Here is a 15,334-nt window from a genome sequence, read left to right on the forward strand (position 1 = left end):
TGAAACTCAAACATATTGTTCTATTTGTCTTAGCCTCTAATTGCCAGATAATTTACTTTGGGATTGTGCCAATAAAAGAATAGCTACAGACGTTTTCTGTAACAATACTCCCTACGATGACGGCCGTGTTTTGACAGCAACCGGGAATTCAGTAACGTTTACAACTTTACTGTAAACTAACTCATCTTAACAAGTGAATCAAAATCGGCGTAATAATAGAGTTGTCGTAGCGACAAATTTCAGAACGGTATTTTTAAAAATGCCTACGTTAGATTTAGAGCTACAAAGCATTTCACCAGAAAGTTGGCTTTGACGCAAGACTCACGATTGTCGACGTGACTTTTTTCTACACACCCTGTCGACGCGGGCAGGATTTGTCAGAACTACTCCTATAACAACCTAACTCCGAGATGAAATGACGGGTCCAGTTCTGTCAGTCAAACGTCAGTTTGCAGAAAAGTGAGTTATTACTATTATGCCGTGTGGCGTGCGGAACATCTGGGCGGCGTTGCTCCTAGTTGACAGGCCCGCGGACGGGCCTGCGGTGCACTAGGATTTATATTTTGTGACGTCTTTTTCGAAATAATCCAGTGGATAGCGAGCGCTCGTCAAGCCTGCTTGTCTTTTAGTTCTCAATGTTATTTTAACCATCAACCAACCCAGACAGCAGATCATTTGACAGTACAGCGCACATTCAATTGCAAGCGCCCTTATGCTATCTGACCTTTTCTTTCAGTGCAGCTACATCCCATGAAGTGAGCAGCCGTGTGGGCTGTCAGCGTTACTCTAAAACCGACTCCGGTGGTTCCCAGCTGCAGCCACCATGGGCAAGGGAATAGGCTTGGGTCTTTGGTTGTTGTACTTATTTTGCTCCAGCGAATCCGCCGGGCGTACCAAGTGCGACCCCACGACGTGCCACCCAGATAACCAGTGCACCTGCTTGAGCACGCAGCCCCCGGGCAACCTGAGCATCGTTGAAATGCCCCAATTCGTGATGCTGTCATTCGACGATGCCGTCAACGAGCAGAACATGGGATTCTACCGCCATCTTTTGGCGCCGGGAAGACGGAGGAGCCGTGCGAGCGGTTGCAACATGGAAGCCACTTTCTTCGTGTCGGCGGGCTATACCGACTACAGCTTTGTCCACGAGCTGCACAGCGTCGGAAGTGAGATAGCGCTGCACTCAATCACGTAAGGGAACATTGATAGGTAGAAACAGCATATATATATATATATATATATATATATATATATATATATATATATATATATATTTATTGTTGCGTCCCAATAGACGCAGGCAAAATAAAATCGGCTGTACGGTATCGCACCGATTTATTAGGGGCGGCGCGCCTAAAATGGAAAGGCGAGAGAGCACGTCAATTCTCAGCCAAAATGGCAGACCAAATCCAACGCGCGGGGCCTGGGGCACGCGTTTGTGTCGTCGTCTTCGTGCTAGCCGGCTTACCAGGAAACACGGCACGTATCCATCACGTGGAGATTGTACCAAGTGCAATAACCCTTACATACCTTAAACAGGGGATTGCCCTGCTTAACACACAATCCACGCGACATTGTATGTGTGTATATGTATATATATATATATATATATATATATATATATATATATATATATATATATATATATATATATATATATATATATATATATATATATATATATATATATATATATATATATATATATATATATATATATATATATATATATATATATATATATATATATATATATATATATATATAGGGTTAGGAAATGAGGGGCTCGTTAGGAAATGCAGAAAGAAATGCCGGCAGTCTACAACGCCAAATGAGGTCTACAACGCCAACGCCATCCTCAAGCGTCAGGTACAGTTGTAGTAAATATAAATACCCCGGAAAGTGAAGGAGGACACAGTCGCCCAGATAGCCGAATTGGTAAGGCATTCGAGATCTAATCGAAAGGCGTGGGTTTGGTCCCCACTCTGGGCGCGTGTTTGTCTTTCTTTCTCACGTAGTTAATAATAATAATAATAAAAAAATGTAACGTCACTAACGGTAAAAAAATATTCTAACCTTTCCCCTATGCCTTCTTTGGCGTTGTAGACTGCCGGCATTTCTTTCTGTATATATATATATATATATATATATATATATATATATATATATATATATATATATATATATATATATATATATATATATAGTAAATGCGCCAGGCTGAGAAACAAAAGCGGGGGTTCCAGGGCAGAGGGGATCGAAGTGTTGATACAAATGCCCTGGAACCCCCGCTTTTGTTTCTCAGCCTGGCGCATGCATTGTTGACGCACGCTTACTGATCGACTTTATCCCTGCCTCTGCCACTACAGTTTTTCTGCATGTTGGTACTAATGACCTCAGCTCTACTTCTGCTGAACATGCTTTTTCTGACTACCGCCCACTAACTGACCTCATTCAGGAATCTCGACCGAACATTTCCACTATTAACGCCAGTCTCATTCTTCCCCGCTCCTCTAACCGCCGCCGCGACTACCGCATCTCTCGCTTCGCTCGCTTCTGCAACGCAATGGCACGCCGCTTCAACTCACTTCTCCACGAATTTCGCCGCCACTCACGCTTTGTCTGCTTCGTGGATCATGGTTTTGAGAACCTTCCAGCCTTCCGAGTACTCGCTGTGGACGGCTTACACCCGAGCTTCGAGGGTGTGGCCTTGCTGGCCGGCCACATTCGTGCACTCTGCTTCATGCAACAGCGCTGCAATCCTCTGGGCTGGCGCGACTTCGCATGCACCGCCGACCCAGTTGCAGCCCCGGCTTTCTTGCCAAATGACAGCGACTTTCCACCACTGCCTCCAATTCTATCCAGTGTAAGGACCCCGGAGCAGTGTCGTGCCAGCGGCCCACCGCCACCGCCCCCCAGATCCACCGCAACCACGGCGCCCCGGGCAGCGCCAGCGCCCCAACCCCGAAGTCCACGGACCAGCGTCGCGCCAGCAACATGCCAACCCCTACTGGCAAACCTGCAGCGGCCACAACGCCCCGAGGGAACGCTCGCGGCGACACTACGAACCTCCGTGAGCAGCGCCGCACCAACAGCATGCCACGCCCAACCACCGCATCTTCAGCGACCGCCGAGCCCACGAAAACCAACAGCAGCGCGTCCGCCGGACCTTCCGGGGTCCAAAATCCAGCCCTCCGTGCCACATTCCCTTACAACCTTCGAAAGAATCGGCGTAGCAGCAACTGCCTACAACACAAAAAAAACAGGTAACGCGGCCTCCTTCCCCGTTTCAAGACAGTTTTTAAAGCTAAGAAACATCACCGAAAAGCGCATACGTTCCGAATTGCACGTTTCCGCTCTTGCACAGTACTTGACTGCCGCGGTCGCTCCCAGGGGTCTTAGGATTAGAATAAAACCTGCTACTACCGAACTGTCCCCGTCCAACATGAATAAGTGGAAACAGGTACTCGATAAAGCATCTTTACAATTAACTTAAATAATCCTCAATCACTACGAAACTACGGCCCATTCTCTCCGAAAGAAAGAGGAACTACTTAGTCAGGACCTAAGCAAAAGAGAGTTGAACCTTTTAAGCAACTACGAATCTAAGACGGCCTCCGCCATATCCCGAACAAAAGACCGAAAGTTTATCCGAGATAAGATTTCTAACACTGGCCACTTGCGTAAGAACCTAACAAGCTCCGGCACTAGTAACTGCCCCCACTCTGACAATACGGCCGATAATGTCACTACGACAGTAATAAATGCTTCGACTACTGCACCCCCAACAGTTCAGTTAAACCACTGTACTAATAATTTTCCCTCGCCTGCCGTCACAAAAGAAAACCTTACCGGGAATGTAATGAACCTTTCAAATATAACCCTCTCCCCAGCTCAGATGAACGTCTTGTCAAAGGGCCTTAACTTTTGCCCGGCTACTGGTGGTTTTGATGAATTTCAACGGTTTAAGGACTTAGATAACTTCGCCAGAAACATGAGGCTACGAGAATACTTCTACGATCACCCCGCGACGGAAGAAGACCGCAGAACCCTACCTAGCTATAAGCACTGGACCCCTCCCACACAGCGTGATAGTTGCCTCGACATGTACAGGTCCGCGCAGAAGTAAACGGAGCATGGGAGCGGTGGCCGAAGTGCATCGGTGCGCCGCGTATGGGCGCCGACGGCAACAAAAGAGCGCTGGTCTAAGAGTGCGTTCGCACTGCCCCCGCCGCCCTATCTGATATGTTTAATCGCCGCTTTTCTGGCGTCATGCTGGGCGCCACGGTTTTCTAAAAGCAGCGCTGGGCTGCAGACGGGCGCTGGTTGCATTGCCGCTCGCAGGCATCAGCGGCGACCGAATACGCCGCTATTGAGCTCGGCGAAACTGCGCGCGCCCTGAAACGTTCCTTGTTGCACGCTGTAACGGGTGGCATAAAATTTTAGGCCGCTGCTGTTTGACATAGCATGTCTTTGTGATATATACAATTGTAAGCCTGCAACAAGATTTCCCTGGACAATATAGAAAGCACATTCACAGACATTTTCGTTTTTCGAAAAAGAAAAAATCCTGCTTCCGACATTTTCCCTTAATTTTGGGTTTGTCCCAAGTTATTGCTGCGCTCAGTCCAGGTCTGTTGTGAAGAAAGGGAAATAAAAAATGTCCATGCCGTGGAAATTATGTATTAGGCGCCCTATGATGCCCGCTGTGATAGCAGGCAACGATTGTACTTATTTACTGGTTTCTCTAATACAGAATTTCCACCACACGGACATTTTTTTATTTCCCTTTATTCAGAACAGACCTGCATTGAGCGGCAGTAATAACTTGGGACAAACCCAAAATTTAAAAAAATGTCTGAAGCGGGATTTTTCTTTTTCGAAAAACGAAAATGTCTGTGAATGTGCTTTTGATATTGTTCAAGGCAATTTTGTTGCCGGCCTACAATAAAAATATTTCGCAAAGACATGCTATGTCAATCCGCAGCGACCTAGAATTTTACGCCACTCGTTACAGCCTGCAACAAGGAACGTATCCGGGCGCGCGCAGTTTCGCCCAGCTCAATAGCGGCGGATTCCGTCGCCGCTGATGCTTTCGAGGGGCAATGCAACCAGCGCCCCTCTATATCCCAGCGCTGCCTTTGGAAAACCGTCACGCCCAGCACGGCACGCAAGCAGAGCGGCGATTAAACATATCAGATAGGGAGGCGGGGGCAGTGCGAACACACTCTTGGACCGGCGCTCCTTGGTTCCCGACGGCGCCCATACGCGGCGCAGCGATGCAGTTCGGCCACCGCTCCCGTGCTCCGTTTACTTCTGCGTGGACCTGTACATCAAAGCTGTCCAACGCGATGTGCGAAAAGCATACCAAACACAAATTTCTTTCCAACACAACATGACTACCAACGAAAAGAAAGCCCTAGAGGAACTCGCAAGCTGTCCCGACATAATTATTAAACCTGCCGACAAGGGAGGCGCAATCGTAATCCTTGACAAAACCGACTATGTTAACGAGGCCAATAAGCAACTATCAGTATCGACGTTCTATAAAGCACTACCCAATGATCCCACTCAAGACTATAAGAAAATTGTCAAAGATAAACTTGCTGAGCTTGTTAAAAATAAAACAATAAATGAAACCACGGCTCGTTCTCTGATCCCCTTAATCCCAGTAGCCGGTAAATTCTATCTTCTCCAAAAGATTCACAAGGTGAACAACCCAGGGTGCCCCATTGTTTCTGGCATTGGCACTGTTACCGAAAACCTCTCGCGCTATGTGGATAATCTCATTTGCGACATTCCGCCCAGCTTTCCCTCCTTCATTAAGGATACCAATGACTTTCTCTCAGACATCTCAAAAATTGAAATTCCCGATAACTGCTTTCTAGTCACCCTCGATGTTGCGTCACTGTATACTAAAATCCCCCATGAAGATGGCATCGCCGCTGTATCCCTTGCGTATGAGCAGTCATCATGCGACAAACCTATCGATTCTTCTGCTCTCCAAACCTTGCTTAGGCTTATTCTTGAACTCAACAATTTTGAGTTCGACCGAGTTCATTACGTGCAAGTCAGCGGAACGTCAATGGGAACTCGAATCTGACCTAACAACGCCAATATCTTTATGGCTCACCTCGTATCAAACTTTCTTGACACGCAAAATTTAAAGCCAATGTATTATAAAAGGTATATTGATGACATATTCATGATCTGGCAACACGGTGAGGCGGAGATCCTCACCTTCATTGAGGCATTTAACCTAGCCCATCCTAGTATTTCCCTTGCTCATTCCTATTCGGAACAGAGTGTAAACTTTCTGGACGTCACCGTTACTACCTTCGAAGGTCGGCTTCAAACTAAACTGTATAGAAAACCGACAGACACGCGGCAGTATTTGCACTTCCGAAGTAGCCATGTCAGACACTGCAAGACAGCAATAACTTACAGCCAAGCCCACCGATTTAGGATTTGCTCAAACCAAGCCGACTTTGACTCAAACTGTCGAGAACTCAAGACCACCCTCCTGAATAAAAAATACCCGGAAAAAGTTATCGACGACGCTATTGTGCGAGCCAACCAATTAGACCGTAACGTTATCTGTACGAAAAAAGCCCCGAACGGGAACCCGCAAAATAACTTAGTTTTAACCCACTCATCCTCCACTCCAAGAGTGTCAACCGTGCTAAAAAAACATCACAATATCCTAATGCAAAGTGACCGCTTAAAAAGCATATTCCCCGAACCACCACGTGTTGTCTACCGGCGTAATGAAAATTTAGGTGACTTTCTTACTAACTCTCGTATCAACCGACCGGCAACTACTGGCTGCATGCCCTGCAATAAACCCCGATGTAAAGTATGCCCACACATGACCACTACACAGCGCGCCACCAGCACGGCTTCAGACTACTACGTAAATATAAGAGGGAACTTTAACTGTGACTCTGCTAATGTCGTATATCATCTAGAGTGCACTGTTTGTAGGCAACAATATATCGGCCAAACTGAAACGCCCTTCTAAATACGGTTCTATAATCACCGCTCTCATGCAAAAAGCTGCCCTTATTTGCCCCTGTCAAGATATGTGAACAGTCCCGGGCATGCATTTGAACATCTTAAAGCAACGATTTTAGAATCCGCCTTCAAAACGCACCACGACCGCGAGGTTCGGGAATCTGATCTCATTTATAAGTTTGGGTCAGCCACACTTGGGATTAATGAAAGTTACGGAAAACTAACGTGCTTATTCCTCGATTAAAATTAGTGGCTTCATAATTTTTATAACTATGTTCATTATTCCTACCCTTGAGTTTCCCATCAGAATTCGCAGAAACTCTCCTAATACAGCAGCTTTATTAGCCTAAGGCGGCTCAACAATGCCATTTTTCCTGGGGAAGGAGGCCTCGTTCCCACCACCACTTAAGAATGTTTAAGTCTTTGTGATCTATTCATGTTTATCCTTTTGTGACCCTACCTATTTCCTGTTCAGTTGCTAGCTTCTGTGAAATGCTCTTTTGTGCCCCCTATCTATTCTCTTCGTCCGCGGGTGGCACACCCATCTTCGCTTCCGCTCCAACCAGTCTCCCCAGCCACTGAATACGTTACTGTATACTCTTTCCTTTCTTTTGAAACCACGGTTGTCCAGTTTCCCGCATTGTCTGAACTTGCAGCCCACGCCGCATACGTTGACCCGTCATGGTGCAACCTTGAACGCTGCTTTGTTAAAACGACCCCTTTCTCTTTCTCTCTCTCCCCCCCCCCCTTTCTTTTTTTTGTTTGTTGTTGTTGTAACATAGGCGTAGCCCGACTGTATGCGTACTCCTCTTTTCCGAAACATTTTCCGCTCCTTCTCAGAGTTTTCTGCAAACCTATATAAGAAATGTGTTCCAAATGTTTGCGACAGCAAAATCATGTAACTTTACTCTGATGAAGGCAAGTCCCGTTGCCGCTACGTATGTAAACATTTTTTGTTATTGTTCTTGCTGTGTATCCGACTCTTTACTTATACTATTTCTGCGCGTTTTCTGATTTTTGTCTTTCTCTAGATTTATATATATATATATATATATATATATATATACATATCAAGGTTGCAGTCGTCATTGCCAGTGCTATTCGGCTTTTTTTCCGAAATATTTAATAGGGCCGAATGACGTGTGCTTGTCACGTTTCTTTTGATTCATTGAAAAATAAGCGAAAATATAAGTCGAGAAAAAATCCGCCGTTTTCCGGGAGCGGGACTCGAACCCACATCTCCGCATAACCGGTGCGGTGCGTTAGCCATTACGCTATCCCCACAGCGGCTTCTCTCTCGACTTTTAAAGCGGGGGTTTATATTTACAAGAGCTCTGAGGCCGGTCAACTAGCGCCGCCCCTCGACTACCGCGGGAGACGTAGAACGTCTTCTTTCCCAGCGGCCGCCACGTAGAACGTGGTCGGAGGTCGGGGTTAGCAATTGGCATATCCGAACTGCTGGAGCCAGTGCCTCGTAATGCATGTAGCAGAACAGAGATATACGGGACGAGGGACTCGGTAAAGATACATATCAAGGTTGCAGTCGTCATTGCCAGTGCTATTCGGCTTTTTTTTCCGAAATATTTAATAAGGCCGAATGACGTGTGCTTGTCACGTTTCTTTTGATTCTTTGAAAAATAAGCGAAAATATAAGTCGAGAAAAAAAATCGCGCCAATCCACCCCGTGAATGTGGTTGGAAAGCAAAGCTGTAAACGGCACCCATTACTATTACCCATGTGACGTAACGTAAATTCCTTCACATCGCTCTACAAATAGCAAAACCAGAGAGAAGTGAAATGCACTTAACCACACCATTTATTACTTCAAAGGAATATTCTTGTTAAGGTTAAATCAATGCATGAAGCATGAACGGTGTTTGATTGAGTTGTATTGGTGTAGCTCAAGAGTGGAAACTTTTTTTTATAAAAGTAAAGTAAGCTCCAACCCGGTGTTAGGCGATCTGTCTTCTCCGTCTCTGCGCCGAGGACGGAGGCGACGAGATTTAGGGCAGAGAAGGAGGAGGAGGAAGAAATACTTCTGTTCAGATTTCTGAACTGCCCAGAGTGCAGCCCTGGGGAGTGATTCTTCTGTGGAGCCCATATGCAGTCCGCGCGGCCTGGGTTCTGTACACCCGCTGAAGCTGGGTAGGTAGAGAGGGCCTGGACAGCAGTATCTCTTATTGCTCTTGTTGGGTAGTTGACGGAAGGAGAGGAGGGTGCTCAGGGCTAAAGTCGCACACCCCGATTACGGGGCGGAGTGTTCCCACTTCTGAGCAAAATTTACATTCAGCGTCGTAGCTATTCGGATACATGAAGTGAAGACGCGTAGGTTGTGGGAAGGAGCCCCGACTGTATGAGGCGTAGGGTAGTTTGTTGTTCTCTGGAAAGGGCAGGGTAAGGCAAAGGTACGGTCTGACTCAGAAGGCGATAATGCTGGGTTATCTCCCTGAACGTGACAAGCTGGTGACTGCCCTCGGGCAGCTCCATAGCACGGGAGGTAAAAGCGCAGGCTTGTTGGGTGGGCGTATTTGTTGCCCTCCATTGAAGCGTGAGCCGATGCCCAGATGAGCTGAATGGAACCGTTTGGGGAGTGGTTTTTTTCACACGCACAGGGCAGGTTAGGACACCAAACCCTACTGGTAATTCCAGTAGGCTTGCTGGGAATCGATGACTACCCCCCGAACCCCTGGTTGAGCGAGAGCCAAGGTGATGGCTGCCTCTTCTGCTGCCGCCATTTCTTGGGTCCTAAGCGAGGTACACGCAAGGAGGTTGGTTCTGGTGGTAGCCACGATGATGGCGTATTGCTGCCCTCGATGTTTGGAGGCGTCTGTGTAGATAACTGCATGATCCCCACCGAGGGTGGTGGTTAGCGCTTGAGCCAGTGCTTTTCGGTGACCCTCGTCATGTGAGGGGTTCATATTTCTAACCAAAAAGAGCATCTTTAGTTTTAGTCGCCAAGAGTCTGGGAGTACGTCAAGCGGAGTGATATTCTGGGCTGCCCAACCAATCTGGTGAAGCATGCGGTTACCCATCGCAGTTCTGAGTCGGACATTCTGGTTGGAAAGATGGCCTTCTATCAGTTCTTTTACCGTGTTTAGTAGCCCCGTGCTAGCAGCCTCTGTGTGGACGCACTCATGAGAAGAACAATGGCCGGACCTTCTGGTTGGAAAGATGGCCTTCTATCAGCTCTTCCACCGTGTTGTGTAGCCCCGTGCTAGCAGCCTCTGTGTGGACGCACTCATGAGAAGACGAATGGCCTGCTCGACGGTATTCTAATCATTATATAAAGCATCTCTATGCCTTCCTTGTCGAGAAGACAGGGGGTTGACATAAGTAACTCTCGAGAGGACAAAAGCTTCAGTTAATCGAAAGGTACCGGATTCCGTTAGGCCTAGCTTCTGGGTGGCAACTCGCCTGATCATGTGTATGATTTCATTAATGCTGTTTTTTAGGCGCTGCAAGGAGACGTCACTCTTGGTGTTAGCCTCGAGATGTAGGCTCAGGATCTTGATGCTGGGGCTTGGAGTGATGGCCTGGCCATCAAGGAGTATTTGAATGTATTCCTTGATTTGGCGTGAGGGCGGACGACAAAGAGCTGTAAGTGTTTACGTGAACACTGGAGGCCACAGGCTCTAGCACATTGGCTTACTAGAAGTGAGATGCCATGCATTGGTGTGAGCTTCCTTGAATTTTTTAAACTCTAATCCCATGAGAAAGGTGCGCACAGGGCCACTAGATGGGCGTGAGTGGTCGCGTAACGCTTTCAAGTGGCATTCAGCGAGAACGCAGAGGGTAAAGCCGTAGATGTGCTTGGTGAGTACACCACCTTTCTTCCCAGTCTTCGCGTGGGCTCGTAGCTAAATCGGTAAGACAACGGGCTCTCGCTTTGTTAGTCTATTTGTTCCAGGTTCGATTCCCGGCGGTGCCAGTATTCCTTTAATTGTTCGCTGGAGTTTTCTGGTGACACCAACGGTCGCGAAAGAACCCTTGGGGGGTAGAGGTAAAAAGCTTTGCTTTAAAATCCGCCGTTTTCCGGGAGCGGGACTCGAACCCACATCTCCGCATAACCGGTGCGGTGCGTTAGCCATTACGCTATCCCCACAGCGGCTTCTCTCTCGACTTTTAAAGCGGGGGTTTATATTTACAAGAGCTCTGAGGCCGGTCAACTAGCGCCGCCCCTCGACTACCGCGGGAGACGTAGAACGTCTTCTTTCCCAGCGGCCGCCACGTAGAACGTGGTCGGAGGTCGGGGTTAGCAATTGGCATATCCGAACTGCTGGAGCCAGTGCCTCGTAATGCATGTAGCAGAACAGAGATATACGGGACGAGGGACTCGGTAAAGATACATATCAAGGTTGCAGTCGTCATTGCCAGTGCTATTCGGCTTTTTTTTTTCCGAAATATTTAATAGGGCCGAATGACGTGTGCTTGTCACGTTTCTTTTGATTCATTGAAAAATAAGCGAAAATATAAGTCGAGAAAAAATCCGCCGTTTTCCGGGAGCGGGACTCGAACCCACATCTCCGCATAACCGGTGCGGTGCGTTAGCCATTACGCTATCCCCACAGCGGCTTCTCTCTCGACTTTTAAAGCGGGGGTTTATATTTACAAGAGCTCTGAGGCCGGTCAACTAGCGCCGCCCCTCGACTACCGCGGGAGACGTAGAACGTCTTCTTTCCCAGCGGCCGCCACGTAGAACGTGGTAGGAGGTCGGGGTTAGCAATTGGCATATCCGAACTGCTGGAGCCAGTGCCTCGTAATGCATGTAGCAGAACAGAGATATACGGGACGAGGGACTCGGTAAAGATACATATCAAGGTTGCAGTCGTCATTGCCAGTGCTATTCGGCTTTTTTTTCCGAAATATTTAATAGGGCCGAATGACGTGTGCTTGTCACGTTTCTTTTGATTCATTGAAAAATAAGCGAAAATATAAGTCGAGAAAAAATCCGCCGTTTTCCGGGAGCGGGACTCGAACCCACATCTCCGCATAACCGGTGCGGTGCGTTAGCCATTACGCTATCCCCACAGCGGCTTCTCTCTCGACTTTTAAAGCGGGGGTTTATATTTACAAGAGCTCTGAGGCCGGTCAACTAGCGCCGCCCCTCGACTACCGCGGGAGACGTAGAACGTCTTCTTTCCCAGCGGCCGCCACGTAGAACGTGGTCGGAGGTCGGGGTTAGCAATTGGCATATCCGAACTGCTGGAGCCAGTGCCTCGTAATGCATGTAGCAGAACAGAGATATACGGGACGAGGGACTCGGTAAAGATACATATCAAGGTTGCAGTCGTCATTGCCAGTGCTATTCGGCTTTTTTTTTCCGAAATATTTAATAGGGCCGAATGACGTGTGCTTGTCACGTTTCTTTTGATTCATTGAAAAATAAGCGAAAATATAAGTCGAGAAAAAATCCGCCGTTTTCCGGGAGCGGGACTCCAACCCACATCTCCGCATAACCGGTGCGGTGCGTTAGCCATTACGCTATCCCCACAGCGGCTTCTCTCTCGACTTTTAAAGCGGGGGTTTATATTTACAAGAGCTCTGAGGCCGGTCAACTAGCGCCGCCCCTCGACTACCGCGGGAGACGTAGAACGTCTTCTTTCCCAGCGGCCGCCACGTAGAACGTGGTCGGAGGTCGGGGTTAGCAATTGGCATATCCGAACTGCTGGAGCCAGTGCCTCGTAATGCATGTAGCAGAACAGAGATATACGGGACGAGGGACTCGGTAAAGATACATATCAAGGTTGCAGTCGTCATTGCCAGTGCTATTCGGCTTTTTTTTCCGAAATATTTAATAGGGCCGAATGACGTGTGCTTGTCCCGTTTCTTTTGATTCATTGAAAAATAAGCGAACATATAAGTCGAGAAAAAATCCGCCGTTTTCCGGGAGCGGGACTCGAACCCACATCTCCGCATAACCGGTGCGGTGCGTTAGCCATTACGCTATCCCCACAGCGGCTTCTCTCTCGACTTTTAAAGCGGGGGTTTATATTTACAAGAGCTCTGAGGCCGGTCAACTAGCGCCGCCCCTCGACTACCGCGGGAGACGTAGAACGTCTTCTTTCCCAGCGGCCGCCACGTAGAACGTGGTCGGAGGTCGGGGTTAGCAATTGGCATATCCGAACTGCTGGAGCCAGTGCCTCGTAATGCATGTAGCAGAACAGAGATATACGGGACGAGGGACTCGGTAAAGATACATATCAAGGTTGCAGTCGTCATTGCCAGTGCTATTCGGCTTTTTTTTTCCGAAATATTTAATAGGGCCGAATGACGTGTGCTTGTCACGTTTCTTTTGATTCATTGAAAAATAAGCGAAAATATAAGTCGAGAAAAAATCCGCCGTTTTCCGGGAGCGGGACTCGAACCCACATCTCCGCATAACCGGTGCGGTGCGTTAGCCATTACGCTATCCCCAAAGCGGCTTCTCTCTCGACTTTTAAAGCGGGGGTTTATATTTACAAGAGCTCTGAGGCCGGTCAACTAGCGCCGCCCCTCGACTACCGCGGGAGACGTAGAACGTCTTCTTTCCCAGCGGCCGCCACGTAGAACGTGGCGAGTAGCCGAATAGCACTGGCAATGACGACTGCAACCTTGATATGTATCTTTACCGAGTCCCTCGTCCCGTATATCTCTGTTCTGCTACATGCATTACGAGGCACTGGCTCCAGCAGTTCGGATATGCCAATTGCTAACCCCGACCTCCGACCACGTTCTACGTGGCGGCCGCTGGGAAAGAAGACGTTCTACGTCTCCCGCGGTAGTCGAGGGGCGGCGCTAGTTGACCGGCCTCAGAGCTCTTGTAAATATAAACCCCCGCTTTAAAAGTCGAGAGAGAAGCCGCTGTGGGGACAGCGTAATGGCTAACGCACCGCACCGGTTATGCGGAGATGTGGGTTCGAGTCCCGCTCCCGGAAAACGGCGGATTTTTTCTCGACTTATATTTTCGCTTATTTTTCAATGAATCAAAAGAAACGTGACAAGCACACGTCATTCGGCCCTATTAAATATTTCGGAAAAAAAAAAGCCGAATAGCACTGGCAATGACGACTGCAACCTTGATATGTATCTTTACCGAGTCCCTCGTCCCGTATATCTCTGTTCTGCTACATGCATTACGAGGCACTGGCTCCAGCAGTTCGGATATGCCAATTGCTAACCCCGACCTCCGACCACGTTCTACGTGGCGGCCGCTGGGAAAGAAGACGTTCTACGTCTCCCGCGGTAGTCGAGGGGCGGCGCTAGTTGACCGGCCTCAGAGCTCTTGTAAATATAAACCCCCGCTTTAAAAGTCGAGAGAGAAGCCGCTGTGGGGATAGCGTAATGGCTAACGCACCGCACCGGTTATGCGGAGATGTGGGTTCGAGTCCCGCTCCCGGAAAACGGCGGATTTTTTCTCGACTTATATTTTCGCTTATTTTTCAATGAATCAAAAGAAACGTGACAAGCACACGTCATTCGGCCCTATTAAATATTTCGGAAAAAAAAAGCCGAATAGCACTGGCAATGACGACTGCAACCTTGATATGTATCTTTACCGAGTCCCTCGTCCCGTATATCTCTGTTCTGCTACATGCATTACGAGGCACTGGCTCCAGCAGTTCGGATATGCCAATTGCTAACCCCGACCTCCGACCACGTTCTACGTGGCGGCCGCTGGGAAAGAAGACGTTCTACGTCTCCCGCGGTAGTCGAGGGGCGGCGCTAGTTGACCGGCCTCAGAGCTCTTGTAAATATAAACCCCCGCTTTAAAAGTCGAGAGAGAAGCCGCTGTGGGGATAGCGTAATGGCTAACGCACCGCACCGGTTATGCGGAGATGTGGGTTCGAGTCCCGCTCCCGGAAAACGGCGGATTTTTTCTCGACTTATATTTTCGCTTATTTTTCAATGAATCAAAAGAAACGTGACAAGCACACGTCATTCGGCCCTATTAAATATTTCGGAAAAAAAAAGCCGAATAGCACTGGCAATGACGACTGCAACCTTGATATGTATCTTTACCGAGTCCCTCGTCCCGTATATCTCTGTTCTGCTACATGCATTACGAGGCACTGGCTCCAGCAGTTCGGATATGCCAATTGCTAACCCCGACCTCCGACCACGTTCTACGTGGCGGCCGCTGGGAAAGAAGACGTTCTACGTCTCCCGCGGTAGTCGAGGGGCGGCGCTAGTTGACCGGCCTCAGAGCTCTTGTAAATATAAACCCCCGCTTTAAAAGTCGAGAGAGAAGCCGCTGTGGGGATAGCGTAATGGCTAACGCACCGCACCGGTTATGCGGAGATGTGGGTTCGAGTCCCGCTCCCGGAAAACGGCGGATTTTTTC

At 48.3% G+C, this 15,334-nt stretch overlaps 1 protein-coding gene across 1 annotated transcript in view; it reads left to right on the plus strand.

Annotated features, from left to right (window-relative positions):
• Positions 1 to 823: 823 nt before the first annotated feature.
• The window catches only part of LOC144172695 (chitin deacetylase 7-like), a 38,597-nt gene continuing 24,086 nt past the window's right edge, over positions 824 to 15,334 (plus strand). The window contains exon 1 of the mRNA XM_077701326.1: positions 824 to 1,191. Within this exon, the coding sequence (XP_077557452.1) occupies positions 824 to 1,191 (368 nt within the window). The remainder of the gene's footprint in view (positions 1,192 to 15,334) is intronic.

Source organism: Haemaphysalis longicornis, unplaced genomic scaffold (assembly GCF_048455015.1).
Source record: "Haemaphysalis longicornis isolate Haplotype H1 unplaced genomic scaffold, Haemaphysalis longicornis Haplotype H1 scaffold_25, whole genome shotgun sequence".
NCBI lineage: Eukaryota > Metazoa > Arthropoda > Arachnida > Ixodida > Ixodidae > Haemaphysalis > Haemaphysalis longicornis.